General features: G+C 39.1%; 1 protein-coding gene across 3 annotated transcripts in view; it reads right to left on the bottom strand.

Annotated features, from left to right (window-relative positions):
* Positions 1 to 15,889, bottom strand: part of LOC146476365 (regulator of G-protein signaling rgs-2-like) — a 31,888-nt gene that overhangs the window by 2,781 nt on the left and 13,218 nt on the right. For all 3 annotated transcript variants that reach the window (XM_085114538.1, XM_085114540.1, XM_085114539.1), the window contains 5 exons: positions 9,208 to 9,291; positions 7,851 to 8,005; positions 4,860 to 4,919; positions 2,992 to 3,053; positions 167 to 333 (listed from right to left, as the gene is read on the bottom strand). In XM_085114538.1, coding sequence (XP_084970664.1) covers positions 167 to 333; positions 2,992 to 3,053; positions 4,860 to 4,919; positions 7,851 to 8,005; positions 9,208 to 9,291 — 528 coding nt within the window. The remainder of the gene's footprint in view (positions 1 to 166; positions 334 to 2,991; positions 3,054 to 4,859; positions 4,920 to 7,850; positions 8,006 to 9,207; positions 9,292 to 15,889) is intronic.

The raw sequence follows: 15,889 nt of genomic DNA, 5'->3' as shown, positions 1-15,889 counted from the left end.
ACACTTCGTACAACCGACAAAGCTAAAAGCACCACAGGAATGTACTTTTCAATAAGGTCCATTCAAATTATTTCAAATTATATCGAATTTCATCATATGAGAGGGGAACTAGAAAATCCGAGATTTTATTCAATGGAGAACCTCTTCATAAAATATTCTTGCTCACCTCTTTTGGAGATTCCGATGACAGGTAATCGCGGTATATCGACTGCGCAAGTTCTTTGACCGTGCCTTGATCTGTTTCTTTTTTGAGTTTCTCCACGGCCAACCAAAACAACAGGTTTTCTTCAGAATACTGAGACTTAAGAAAGTCGTGGAAAATTTTTACACCAGCTGAAAACAAGAAAGGAAATAAAAAAAGAGCCTTGGTTAACTTCTTCAACCGATTTTCGAACAATCAGGCTTAGACTCAGATTACGGAGAACGTGCGCGTGAATTAAAATGGCGGCTCGGGCTGGTTTCACAGTATGCATTGCTGTCGCGTAAAACAAGCGCACATGTATATTTCGCATGCGTGTTTTACGATAATCTGAACCTTTTGCGCCGCGCATTAGTCAAGCGGTTATTTCAAATAACATCGGAGGATTTCGCAATCTTACGGGTGCTGTAGATCTCTGTTTACAATCCAAGCCTCGCCTTCGCGCTAAAATTTGTGACGCGATAAAAGCGAATAGGATGGGTAAACACACCATAAACGTTTTAATTTACCTGTGTGATTTATTTTCTGAAAGGGTGAGAGCCACAGCTGAGGTTGGAAAGTTATTTATTAATTATCCATAAATATATCACCTAGCGCGGTCGTGTCGCTTTGGCTTTCAGACAACGCTAATAGAAATAGCTGTATAGTAAACAACGCTTGTATTGAAAATCATCCACAAGGAACAAATTGCATATAACTTGATGGAAGCAAGAGGGTCTCAATGGGGTTGGGGGACGGGGGAGGAATAGCTTTGACGGTTGACTGTTAAATTTTAAGGCTTTTCACAGTTGACGGTTATGAAGGAGAAATTTCATCAATGAGTTAAAGTTAACTTTTCTGTTTTTTAATATTGACAATTGTGTTCTGGAGGTTGCTTTTTGGTCAGAAACACGTTATCAACGCAGTAAATCATTAATATTTTGAAACCAGAGGAACTTGCAGATGGAAGTTAGTTGTGATGTCAGTTAAGACACAAATTAAGTGGAAAAGACCATAAAAGTAAGTATTTTTGGGAACGTGGAAACTGGTTTACCAGTTAAAACGATTCTTTGAGAGTCTTATTATAAAGACCTTGAAACCGTTTGACGGCTAATAATTACTGTTTTTTCTGACGGGTAACAGTAAAAATTGTCCTTTATTGAGGGTTGACGGTTTTTAAAGATTGGGCTGTTTAACGGTTGATGGGTAGGCCCAGAGTGAGTCAACTCAATCACAAGGTGTCACATTTGATGTCTTTTATGAAGGAGGGTTAAATTTAGCAATGTCTTAAAACAGCTAGTCATCAAGAAAAACAAAAATCTTTGCTAACTCCGTTTTATTTGGGGATTATTTTTAATCGTTTTTCGTGGATCGACCTTGATGTATAAATAAATATTGTTGTTTGGAGGCGCATCGGTCATTTTTTTTATTAATTTTTTTTTTGACATGGTCTGTCTACACTAAGAAGTTTTCATCTGAAAACGTGTACTTTTTTACCAGTCTTTTTCCGACTGTTCAACATTAAAACGATCGAAAAGGATTTCGAAACTGGAGACTTATGAAAACACATCGTTTCAAAAACTTGTCACCTCTTATGCGGACAGGTGAAAACGGTTCATTTTGTTTTCGGACGGGTAAAGGACAGATATTTTGGAAACGCTGAGACCGTTTTTAATCATTTTAGTGTTGCCGATACTAGCAGACAAAAAACCCATCCCAAAGGTGAACATTTTCAAACGAAAACCGCTTATGTGTGGACTGAGGCGAAAGCGACACCGTCAGCGAAAAAGTAACGGCTCGTGCAGAAGGTTTCAGCAGAATCATGGAAGTTCGAAGACCATTGGCGTTTTTTATTACGTGACTTGAGAAGTTGCGCAAAGAAAGTGTAACAGAAAAATTCAACCTTAATCGGGATTCAAATCCATGAATTCTGTGATACTCGGGTGCCCCAGCTCATAATTGGCATGACAGCTCAGTTGATAGACTGATTGAACCAGTATCGCAGGGGTCATGGTTTAGAATCCCTAACAGCCACATATTTTTTTTACTGGCGGGCAGGATTTTTCGAAAGTGTTCACGACCTGCAGTTCAAATGAATACTTTATATGTTAAATCTCAAAGTATAAAATGTGGAGACGTTTGAGGCTATGAACGCGTCAGTGCAAATCTTTTATGCGCAGTTCAAATGTAAGATACTTCACATGCATACCCAAACTCAAAGACTGAAAATGGACGAACAACTTGTCTCATCTTATATTACGCTATGAAGTTGACCAGTGTTTATTTTAAGCTATTTTTATTCGTTGTAGGTCGTTTAAGATGTTCTCGTCTGGTTTATTGACCATTTTAGTCTCTTACATGTAAACAATAGTTCTCGAAATAGACATACTTGGTGAAAACTCCACTTCTTCGATTAGCCCGTAGTCGTTAAATTGTAGTTCTGTCATATGCTTGTACTTGTAAGTGATAGATTTTCTTAGTTGTGTACCGTGTGGAACTCGTGAAGTTCTCGTTTTTCACGAGCATAAACATGCCTTTTGTCTAAATTTAGACATTATAGCTGCGAACATTCTATACCTATTCAACCTTTTCACTCTGGCGGCCAGCTTGAATTGCAATGCATTGTGGGGGCAAGGGCAGGGATGGCGCAGTGGTGGGTTCGATGCCGGAATTGGCTTCGGCTTTACAATTCTTATGAAAAACCGGATATTCCGGTTTTCCCCTCTCCTCAAAAACCCACATTTCCAAATTTTAATTAGATCCGGAATTCGATTTATTTGTCATGATATTCGACTTCAGATTACTCAACTTACTTTTGCTTGTAAGTAGCTTTTCAAAGCTTATTCCCCATTCTTGAACTTCCTCCCTGCTCGGTCTGTAAACAAACAAAAGTAACAAAATTACAGTTATTATTTACGGCTATGGCAGTTTGTTTGTCTATCACATTAAAAATGTAACAAGACAATAAACAATGCCTCCAGTTTTACTGGAGGAAAACAGAAAGGTGAATATAATGCGCAAAATTTTGACTTAATTCCAAAGTTTTGGGGTCTTTAAAAAAGATTAGAAGAAACGTCACTTATCGAAATTCGATCCTTTCAGATCAACTGTGAATTTCAAATCTGCCGGATTTATTCTGCTTCCAGCTTAGCTTCCCTGAGAAGAGATTCCGGTTAAATGTTTATGATTTTGAGTGTTTTCAGCATCTTATCTTTATTTTCCATCAAGTTTTAAACAATCCAAAAATGCCTGAATAAAAAAAACAAAACGAAACAGGTTTATAATGCAGGACCACATCAGGGTTTAAGAGCGATAATTTTTGTTTTCTTGAATTAAGTTGGTGATAAGAAATTACATGATAATAATTGATAGATGAGCGCCAATGGTGGTGTGTAAACTCTTTTACTTCTTTCTCAAATCACATCCTATTACATAAAATTCATCCTAGCTTCCCTCTCAACCTGTTTTTGTTTTGGCTGTAAGATCTGGGAACTTAGAGATGTACTAGAGTGAATGCATGAAAGTCGCAAGAATTGAATCACCAAAATAACAAAATGATCCACAATGAACCAATCAGAACTGGAAGCAAATGCACGTGACCAGTGCCGAGCGCGGGAAAACGCGAGCGACACATTTGGGTTTTGAATGTAGAGCGAGAGCTCGAATTACTTTCAAATTGAAAAGCGCCATATATTCATATAAGTGGATTACTTTTTTTTTTTACCCTCTTTTTTGTCTCGTCACCACAGTGCCTGCTCGCAATATTTTGTTATTGTGAGCAAGGCAAGGTATTGGCCATCTGTTATGACGATGTATTGTAGTTTAAATTGCTGAATACAATAAAGAAGCAATTTGCATACGTCCAAAATGTATCGAAGTGAGTAAACTGCCCGATATTAAAAACTGACAGAGGGGGTTCACGATTGAATATACATTTCCATTTATAGTCTAAATTGTTCTGAAAACATTAAATATTTGGGCTCGATACGAGTCGCGAAGCAAATGTAGTTCGTCATGATTTTAGTCGACACCAGAAATAAACACAGCGAGGAAATTTTGAACTGAGGGTAAATTTACAATAACAGACAAAGATTAATCTAACGATTAAACTGAACCAAAACAGCAAGGGAATTCCTTTCCTATCTTTACTAGTCTTATCTAAATCCGGACGATATTTACAATTTCCGGCAGGCCATCCCACGCTTAATTCTTCAACACGTTTTAGTTGAGGGATAAATGATGCATTCTATTTCATGAGTGCCCGTTTATATAGCTTACAACTGAACTATGTTTTGTCAGTAAACCCTTCTCAACATAGCCGAAAGCACACTTTTCTTCATCTTACAATGTACCTTTCAGAAGCGGTGCGTTTTCTTCGCTAACACTAACAACAAAAATTTTCAAGCGACGAAACCATTGGCTTGACAAGATAAAATAAGTTTCGGCAGATGGCGATAAATAGATTTGTTTTGACTGCCTTGTTTCGTTACACAATGAGCGAAATTATTACCGGCGATCGACATTAAAATGTGCAGTCTTCGATCTTTGATCTGAAGCGTTGCATTTTGGCAATGCTAGGGCCAAAATCAAGCACCAAGGTAACGAACGCTCAAAACCAAGCTACAGATTACACGAACAAGAAGAAAATACAATAAATAGAATTTCAATGAACATAACATACTTGGGGCTATAGTTGCTCGCCGAAGGATCCATACTGCCAACCCTGAATCGCCTCGCTGGGCTGTTAAGGAAACAGAACAAAGATTCAAAATCCATAAGAAATATTGGTTCACCAACGCTGATCGCAATCAATTGACGAAAGCAAATAAAACAAACCAGTATCTATCTCTCTCTTACAACATACGGAAACTTTGCGGTCAGGAAAATAATTTACATTTCTAGGCGAAACATCCTTGACAGGTTAATTCCGGCACGAAATCCCAGCCGCACAGATAATGAGCGCTGGGCGACAAGAAGATCGATATGAGGTCATATGAAAGCACTCCAGCTGTGATTTCGTGTAGTTTCGTAGACAGAATCGTTTCAAGTTCCCATGCAATATATTTATTGGGATATTTTCCCCGTGAAGTTAAGTATTTTGACGCTGGGGGATGGGATTAAATTCTGAGATTCTGGGGCCATGAGTTTTGAATTCCCTTTAATTAATCTTCTTAAGAGACTGAAAAAGGATTTATGCAGATTTAATTCTCTTTCTTGACGTGGAGATTATCCTTGCTTCCAAGAAAAGCGATTTCAAAATATTTTGAGCCCACATCATGCATTTAGTTTTCTTTGTACTGTACTTGTTATATTTTTTTCTTCTTCTTTGATGCGTTCATTTGATCTCAAGCGTGACGCAAGCTCTTGTCAGTTGCGCTTCATAAACCAGGTCAAAGCTGTACATCGATCATCAAAACCGTGAAAGGAAGATAATTAAACTGCCATTGAATTGCAAAGTACGTCCATGCATGACATTAATTTTATTTTTCATATATTAATGCTCGTCTGTCACGAACAGGCGGGATGCGTATTGATTCTAAACAAATGATGAGGACTCAAATCCGGCAGGGAGATCAAACCCAATTTCGCTTTTTCCGATGCATTTCTGATTGCCGGAAAAAAATTCAAAGCCCGACTTACTTAAAGCATTCTTCGGGCGTACTGGTAATTTTTCAAGATAAGCCCGTAAATTGACGCTTCTAAAATAGCGATAACAGGATAATTCCTTTAATCTACACCAATTCTAATCGGGCGAAAATATTCAAAACCGAGAATTCTTAACTGATAGCGAAATCAAGGATCCGCGAACTCCTACGGACAATCAAGGATATGATCTTGTTGGTTAAATGTAATGATTCATTCACACAATGCATGTGACTAATATAGCTTGGTAAATGAAAGCCGAAAATTGAGAGAGCGGTATCAGAGAAATTAGCAAACTTGACCGGCAACTTCAACATGCTAAAGAACATAGACCCCAGCTCTCCGCTCAGCTAACGGACGCAGCATGTTTTTTCCAAGGCATTGTAAGAATGAAAGTATTCTGTTCATTCTCCTATCGTTTATCATTCTGGGTCCTTTTAAATACGGTGGCGGTTTTTTTTTTCTTTTACGGTAAACTGGCAGCTTTAAGTGGCTAAAACTAAAGAGAGAACAAGCCCTTTACACGGGCGCGGAATTTAAAGGGCCGCTTCTAGCTTCTGTTGGCTTTTGGATAATCTTTACTGGCCCTTTTAATTTTCTATCAAAATCAGCACCACAACTTATTAAAAAATATCTCAATTTATCTCTCCGAAAACTATATGCATTCTGATTTTTACCTTGTCACATAGGTTCGCTGGGGGATTTCGCTTAAGAAAATTTCAGCCGGCTTTTCTTGACAATCTAATCTAAATATCTCAGTGAAGCTTATTTTAAGGCTCTGAACGGATAATCAACTGACACGAACAATTGAGTTTTCTGTGAAATAGTTCAACGTACAAACAAGGCCTCCTTTCAGAACTGGACTTGAGGTTGCATTTTACATCGGTGATATTGCCTTAGCAAGCTAAAGAATTAATCTTCTCGCAACTTAGCTGCCTAGTTGTGCACTGATACTGTGGGAAGAAATTAGATATCGATCACTCTTGAGAAGTTTATTTAAAACTGAAATTTAGGTCATTATCGGCTTAGTCTTGGAACAGAATCGAAGAGACGCGACTTGCATGTTACATTATTTTAAAAAATTCTGTTAAATACGAGCTAGTCTTAATTTAATAGAAGAAAACTCCAAATAAAAGAATCGAACGAGTGTTTTAGAGTATCCAACAGGATCGAGCCACAGGGCACCCACACAGTTGGTACTCAAACTATTTCCGATTCGTCTACCGCACCTTTGTACACTCCCATGAATTTTGATGAAATAAAGGTCAAGATGAAATAATAAAGATGACAGAAAATAAATCACGCTGTTTTGGGGGATTGAAGAGAGTCTGAAGGCGGACAATTAAGGAAGGTCACATCGGAAATTCCTTTTTTATTGACGATGTGCCATAAGGAAAGGTTCTTTCACCGGCGAGGGTGCAACAGCCTGGTGCAAAATGATGTTTCCACGGCAAGGAACGGAATGGTAAAACATTCCCGTTTTATGAGATGTAGTGTTTTAATAGCTTGCGAATAAAACCGTCTGTCATCGCTAGGGATGAGAGGTGATTATTTTAGCATAATGAGCTTTTCTTGTTCGGTAATTTTTTGACGGGCATTGCAAAAGTTTATGGCCAAATTTGTGGAAACGCATGAGACTGATGGCTTTCTGGCACAGTCAGTACAACCCTTAAAAAAATATCCAATTGTGACATGAGATATGCATTTTTTATCTTGTGAGGAAATAAAGACTTTTACTTACTTTACTTAAATTTTCCCAAACAAACGTTGTATTTCGCGCCAATATTGCAGCCCACTATCATGATGAAAATGTGAATTCCTCATTCGTTCGCCGTACGAACTCTTTAGATGACAGCGATCAAAAAAATAATCAGTAAACAAAAAAATGTAAAATAAATTAAAAAATAAATGGGAATTTCAGTGGCACTGATCCACAGAGTGGCTCTTCGTCCACTGTTCCAAGTGAAATTGGAATTTGGAAATGTTGCATCTATTGATATAAATATACAACTTGGTGATTTCAACATACCAGTACCAATCACACGAACAGCAAAAGCACCAACACAGACAACAGTAGTCTTTTCGCCCTCTGTTGAATATTGGGTCGCGAGCGACTTCCTCGAACTCGAGAGTTGCTTTCTTGATGTTCGCCTCCTTCAGGTAAATTTCCAGTTGCGTGTTGGTCTGAAAAAAGCGAAAATTAATGCAGTTTTGTACCATGAAACTATATACCCGGAACGGTTCTTTTTAGTATGAAATTTTAGCAGGTATTCACCGCTGGGTGACCTGGGTGCGTTACGGATGCGTGAACCTGATCGTAGTACCCCGTTGTCTCTATGTAGTAAGCGCGGGAAAAAATGCAACGAGTGCCTAAAAGTTCACAGCTGCAACAAGAGGCGAGAAAACGTAGGCGAGTGTACTTTGAAGGGGCACACGCAAGTAGAGAGAGGCATAACGGCCCCATGTTGTACTCAAGTACAGTCGAACCTGTATATAACGGCCCTGTATTAAGCGGCCACCCTCTATTAAGCGGCCAGTTTTCAAAGTCCCGATTGTTTGCTCATACAAACTCTGTATTTGTTACCTGTGTTAGGCGGCCACCTCTATTAAGTGGCCGCGGCCACCCTGTTGCAGTCCCATGTTTGTCTTTCTTTGTTATTTTTACCTGTATTAAGCGGCCACCCTTGAACGGAAACTGAACCATATGTTATTTTATGCGGTATTTTATCGTGTCTAAAATGCGATCCAGCATCACTATAAAGAAATAACATGTACAAAGCTACTGTAAGCTGATACTCGGCCGTTTAATATAGTTAACGCTTTTCAGACGTTCGCAATGTGCTGAAGTACAGTACCATATCACGAACGCTAAAAAAGTTTGTTTTGAATATGCTTCACTCTTTAGCAAGAAATTCCTCTATAATTAACTTGCTCTTCAGCCATGTGACATTGAACGTTGAGCGTAACAACTATAAAATGACGGAATGAGATATTTTGTTGTGAACTGTAAGTCATAAAAATGGAGCACTGTATACCTTAGAAGAGTAGAGGACAATTTATTGTATAGTACGTTTACACAATGTTACGTATATTATACCGTTAAGTTACAAGTTGGCAATGAACTTTGTTTAAAGTATGGGGTCACTTGAAAGAGTGTTAATTGTCCTATTGTTTCCTTGCATGAAGTGTTTTTGTATGATACGCCATTAAAATTGACATTAGACCACGCCCAGTGAGTATTTTTAGTGATCCTGTATTAAGCGGCCACCTGTATTAAGCGGCCAGTTTCTCAAGTCCCGAGGGTGGCCGTTATATACAGGTTCGACGGTATCTCAAACAAGCTGGCAGAGAGCTCGACTGAGTGCTGGATTTGATGCATTACTTACCCTCGCCCTGTCCTGTTGTTCAATCGGTTCACTGAAGTCGTAATACCATGATGTGTCCTTGTTACGACTCTGCACTGACTCACTCTGCAAACAGAGAACAGGAAATTCCTGTTGATAACCTGATAGTCTGCACAAACATAGCTTACGTAGCAGACGTAATCGAGGAAGGAGAGGGGAACAATCACGGCTGCTACGCGGACTAGCACAAACAAGAGAGAATCCTCTCTTGACAAACATAGAAAGTGCGCAAAATTTAACCCGTGGGGTAACTCCAGAGCTAAAACCACAGGGCTCCCGGTACGGAATATTGAAAGATGCCCCGACGGAACGCGGTCTTGTTTTAATAGCGGGAGCCATGTGCTCCTGTTTTTGGTAGGCAAGGCTCGGATTTTCTTCCACTTTCTTTTATCTCCAAAACAGTCCGTATTTTTGGCGTTGCACGTCGTACCAACGCGGCGTCTTTGAAGGGAAAGTCTGGAGCGAACGAGAATGTGGAAAGTGAGGCTGGGAGGAGACGCTAAAAATAACCTGCGAAAGATCTCACATGGAAAACTAGCAACCGGGCAGCATTTCTTGGTCCAAACGATCTACTTAAGCAAAATATGTAAATGGTACTGCCCAGTGGCCTAGCAGTTAAGCGGATTTTAACCATGACGCACAAAAGTGCCACATAACAAAACATGACGGCGTTTCTCTCTGCCCTAGCCTTATGGTTGTCATCTAAATAAGCTATATAGGCATCAGCACGCCCTAAGGCGTATGGTTTTCAACTCATTTTAGTCTGAAACAATTTGTATCATAGGCTGGCCGTCAGCATGCCGTATACAGCAAAGCGGTGCCATCTAAACCGGCATTTAGAGAAGTAGAAGCCTTAAGAAATCAGTCACAACATACGTGTGTCTTTACAATCAATAACCAATCATATGCATTACAAACTTGAAAAAGATTAAACTAAAAGACATTAAGAAATAAATTTAAAAAGACATCTATTTACAAAGGCCCGTTTAAATCGTTCGGTTTTAACTTTGAGAAGAATAAAGTCATGTCCCCTTTCTCTAAGAACCCTAGTGCGTTTTGGAGGGAGCAAGTTATATAATACATGACCAGTGTCATTTGTGATTCTCTTGAAAGATCACTGTCCCTATTCGTAATCACATCTGATATCAAAATGATCTTACTTGTATAGCCAAAACGATAAGCTCACCGAATAGAGTATGCAATAGAGTATGTGAGAGCAGACATTAACGGAATGAACAAGGATGAGGGTGTGGGCTTCAAGATCAGGTGTCATGAGAAGTACGCACAGGGGGTGGGGACGGGGCGAGGGGAATAGAGACGTACTAATGGAAACAACTACAGCGCGGAAAGACGAGGCAATCTTGTTCCAAGAGACCAAGTTACCCTTATCCTGAGAACCGGGTAAGGGTCACGCGAGCTCTGGGAATGAGACTGAAGCCGAGGCGGATACACTCGCGCGTTTACGCTTGACTCGCGAGTACTACGCGCAGTCTCAAAGTTGAGATAAAGTTTTTTATACTTACTATAAGAATTTTTAAAATTAACGTCTAATTCGTACGTTCCGTTTTAGTCGCGTCGAACACGATTCAATTCACAAATACGAATCGAATTCACCTCTGAAAGCAAAGTTTATTCCTTTTGGTTTGTGCGACAAAGCGGTTTACAATTGAGCGTTGGAAGCAGGAGTAATTTTTCGTTTGCTTCACAACGTTCCTTGATTGGCTGAAAAAAAAACTTGGCTTCTCAACCAATGAGAAGCAAAACCCAAACCAATCGTGACTTGCTCGCACCCGTTTTCCCGCGCTTAGCGCGAATTCCATGCATTTGCTTTGAATTCTGATTGGTTCATTGTGTTGTTTATGTCTGTTATGATTGGTCGGGGTAATTATCTTGGTTCCGGTCTTACGACACTTAGTTGAGAACTGCTCTATTGGGCAAATTTACTGCGATTTTTTTCGTTCTTTTTTTTCCTGGATTTGAGTGACATTCTGTACATCTGAAGGGTGGTGCATTTAAATTTGGCCTAGCAACCTTAAGGTGTTCTTGATTACAAAGGCATTATGCATACATTAATTTAAAAAATTGCATCATCTTGAAATTCGCGGATTTTTAATTTCTGCAAGCAAAAACTAAGGCTTTTTCTTAAAAGAAATAACAACATTTACACGGAGTTCAGAATTGTAAAACTTAGGGCATCAAGATAGCACACAGACAATAGCCTAATGCATGTAACGCGGATGGGAAACTATTTGCGCTCCAAACGGTTTACTTATATTGCATGATTTTTGCCAAATCTATATCCCGTTACGGATAAAAGGATTAACAGCGATAAAGGCCTATTTCCTTCCAGACTTATCGCTCGTCTTGTAACTCCAAGAGGTTATCACTAAACCATTCACTGGGATGTGGTTGGTGTGAAATCCAGAATAATTCCAACTAAAAGCACCAGCCCTCGAATATAAACTCCCTTCCTCAAAATATATAAACCCATCAATTCTCTGAAGCAAAAATTTTGCCGATTATAAGCGCCACCGAATATAATCCTGTGGACTGTTGAAGAAAGCTGTTTTAAGCTCAGTAGCTCTTTGTTTCAAGCAAATTTACTCACAAACTCAAACAACCCTTCCGACAATTAATATTTAAGCCCTTTCCGAAAACAAGTTCTCCCAAAAGTATATATGCATATGCGGTCCCTAGGAAAGTTCATCGAACAAATTTAAGCCTTGGCTTATAATGGAAATTGTGCGGTGCACGTGACTAGTGCCAAGCGCGGGAAAATGCTGGAGAGCAACTCACGGTTGGTTTTGGCGGGATTCGGCTCTCTTCCTATTGGTTGTTTTCATTTGACCAATCAGGAGCGTGATAGAACAGGGCTACGGCAAGGGCGTTTATAATTCCCACACAAAACGGAAAACTTTCAAAATTATGTGTTTCACATGAAAAAAAAAAACCTTCATGATTTCCAAGTCAGGTGTAATCTAAGTTGCCCTGAATCGAGAGGTCAGTTTTCTGAATAGCCAGACTGTTGGGTATCAGTGAAAAGAAAAAAAAAAGCCTTTGAAACTCATGGTACATCAAAGCAGCTTGCATACGTAATTACGTCTGTTAATCAATTCCAACCGCAGAAATCTACTGTCGTCGCGGTCACTGTTAAAAAATATTGAGGACCAAGGAATAGGTTATTTGTCTTTAGCAAATAATTACAAAAAAAGAAAAAGAAAGTAAACTGTCATATTAAAATGTAAATCCAGATGGCGGAATGCATATTAATAACACGTGTCACTGCCAAGATTAATGGAGTACTTGACAGCAGTTTATGCATGATTAATGCAACCAATTTCCTTCACTCAGACGAAAACAAAAGGTCTTCTTTCAAGGTTTACATAAAGCCACTACTTTTCCAATGAACAATTTCAACGTAACGCACAACAAATAACAAGAAAAAAAGAGTCATAATCGATGATTGAACGTATTTAGTTGGCAAGCTAAGCTAAAGCACGTTTTAAGGGAAATTCCCACTTTCATTAATAATGTAAAAAAAAAAACAAAAAAAAAACAGAAAGCACAACGAACAGAAAGTTACTGAATTTAAGGATTTCGTCCAGAGTGAAATTGAAAGTTTCCGTCACCTTGTGTGACATGACAACAGCACGACAAATGAGTATTATCCAGTAAATTTCATTTGATTTGTCAAACCCCGGAATTTCATCCACCGACTCAAAAGTTAGAACATACGTGTACAACCAGATAACGCGTCGATCAATTCGAACCTCCAACATCCTCCGGGCAGCCCCCAGGCAGGTGAACTTTTGAAGATTGGCTTGCTCAAATTCCCGCTTCCCGGGGCCAAAAAGCTGTTCAGAAGGGTACAATTGCCTCTCCGTGTGGACACATTTTCACATTCAATCAATCGCTGTTCATTCGTTCTTAATGACACCTTCCAACATCAATCGTCTTTTGAAGTCCCTTTCAAGTGAGCCATTCGCTCGCAAACGCAAAATCCTAGCCTTGAAAAACTTTTCAAACAGCTCCCAAAAACCTAAATAAAAACCCACGTGCGAATTGCGCCCGACGAAACTAAGAATATATCCGGTTCAAACTACCCACTTCTCCGGCATGGTAATCCGCCAGGATCGGGAAGATATTGATCGACGCATACACTACAGAGAAATTATAGTCAATAGCGTTCATTTCAACTTAGACTGAGTTAGGATTTCATCCGCAGGACCAATTAAACAGTAGGATGATAACCAGCAACAAAGAAATAGACTGCTCGGTACAAGGTCTTGATTCCCGCAGCTAAGATTTTCATCCACAGACGGCACAAGATTGAACCCCCTTTTAAACTGCATGTTAAATATTAAAAACCACCACAAGAAAGTAATGCTTGCATTCACCAAACTAAAAAGCGACCTAGATAAAACTTCTCGATCGTTTTCGTGGCTCCTGTGAAATCTTGAAGAATAAGTAAATTTACTCTTTCCTTCATCGGAAGAAAACTGATTATATTAATATTAAAAAAAAAGTATTTGTACAGTACAATAATCAGGTAATCATTTTCTCAAAGACGAAAATTCGCAAGTTTTACAGGTAAAATGCGCGGGTTTTTTTCCTTTTCTTTTTTTCCCCGGGCAATCTCACATGTAGCAATGAAAGCACAAATGGACTGCCAGAATCAGCGCTAACTAATTTCGTATTGTCTTCTGCTTTTAATCCACTCATTTGAAGCGAGGATAATTTTGTCGCGTCGCGCTGACAAGTTGCCGTTGGACACGAAACATCTGCCTCGGGTATTCTGCATAAAACATGTTGAAACGAAACCTACATATCATGATCTAAAGCAATTCTCGGATAGAAAACGCTGTTACATAGAACAAAAAATGCTATTCTTTTCAATGCAACAGCGAATAAAGGGGATTTTGTTATCAACAAGCGATCTGGAGGGCAATTTCTCCAATCTAAATGGTTCTTTTGCAGATTAAAAACTTCAAAAGCACACCGCAGAGGAACGAGCGATGTCATTGATTTACAAGACGGAAAATATATATTCTAAACAGAGCATGGATGAATTTTCTAATGCCCATTTCTACTTAACCAAAATACAAGTAACAGGATTCAATACTACAGGAGAAAAATCCGCGATCAGACAAAAATAGGAAAACTTTGCTACTGAAAACGGATTATATTCTTGCGTTGCTTAATAATATTCTCCTGAATATATTGCACAATGTTGTGCACCAAACACGCTCATTTTGTACACTTGATAAAATTCAAACAAATTTTTAGTACAAATGTGTAACTATGTTATTCCCGGCTAAGAAATGCTCTCAAAATGAACCTTATTTTATGGTTTTGATTTTACGCCGAAATTTCGCTCATCATGTGACTGATTCGGACAGAAATTGTATTTTTTTTTCTGTATGTCTTCTGATCTACCGGGTTTATAATTTTCCACGCACGCCAGTTTAACATAACAAAATGATACCAAACTGCAATCATGAAAAAAAGATAAAAATGGAAAAAAAATGGTTTTACCTCTGTTTTGGGACCCCTGTTACGTTAACCCGATCTTTGAGTTGCAGTAATTTAACCTGGAAAAGGTCGATAAAGCGACTAAGCGATTTTTGTTCGCGACTGATTATAAGAATATTTCCATATCAGGCAGTTTGCAAACAAAGAAAGTGCGAAGGGCATTGTGCTGTTAGGACACAGTACGCTCACGAACCAATCACGCGCTCTGTAAATTTACACGGCTGTTTTCAGTTTTAAACAAAAGTGGATTTAATCAGTGCAGGAGCCAAACAAAGCATTTCGGACTTTTGAAGGAAATCGATCATTACTGTGAGGTTGTCTGTAAAAAAACCACAGTTTACTCCTGAAATCTTCTTTGGCCATTGTACGTCTTTAACACACAATCCCAAACCACAATAAAGCTTATAAATTTCCAATGTATCTGTGCCAAGAGAACAGACTGAGGCAATTTCGAAACTTTTTACCGGGAAAAGTGCGTTGATAAATTTGCTTTTTACTTTAAAGTCTTTGTCTGATGAGGTGTGACAATTTAAACGATTTGATTAAAGAACCCCTTTTAAGCCCCAATATAATTGCGTCAATTTAAGCCCAAGAAAGTTACAATACACATTCTCCCCACTCTTGTCCATATGTTTCTTGCGGCAGCAGTTGTGAGAAATTGTTTAAACACCAAGAAAATTTTATCCTTGATGATCAATTCCTTTATTCTCCTGACCTGTATGCTTGACTTAACAGTGAAATTGTACGGAAAAATAAGATTCCGATCACTATGGGAGCTCGAAGGGTTGACCGGTACATTCTTGTGATATTGTTCACGGTATTTATGGGTAAAATCCTAAAGTGTGAATTTAACACCGTTAAATTGAGAGCAATTGAGCAGTATTTTCCTGTGGTATTTTATTTCAGATTATGCTGTACAGGGGGTTGTGCCCTGGGTGGTCTTCGCCTTCGTAGCCTGTAGCTCTGTTTGCGCGCGTATATCACGTTTTGGCGCGATGGGCGGGGCATGGGCGGGGTAAGCCGCGACGACGAGCGGCTTAAGCCACGAAATGCGCCTCCTCCCCATTCCCCTCCCGGCTTCGCTGCTTGTACGCGGAACCTTCGCCTTTGCCCAATAGGGAACTCAATTACG

This window comes from Pavona decussata, unplaced genomic scaffold (assembly GCF_977016875.1).
Source record: "Pavona decussata unplaced genomic scaffold, jaPavDecu1.1 SCAFFOLD_77, whole genome shotgun sequence".
NCBI lineage: Eukaryota > Metazoa > Cnidaria > Anthozoa > Scleractinia > Agariciidae > Pavona > Pavona decussata.
The sequence above is the reverse complement of the archived record's forward strand: the minus strand, read 5'-3'. Positions and strand labels throughout refer to the sequence as shown.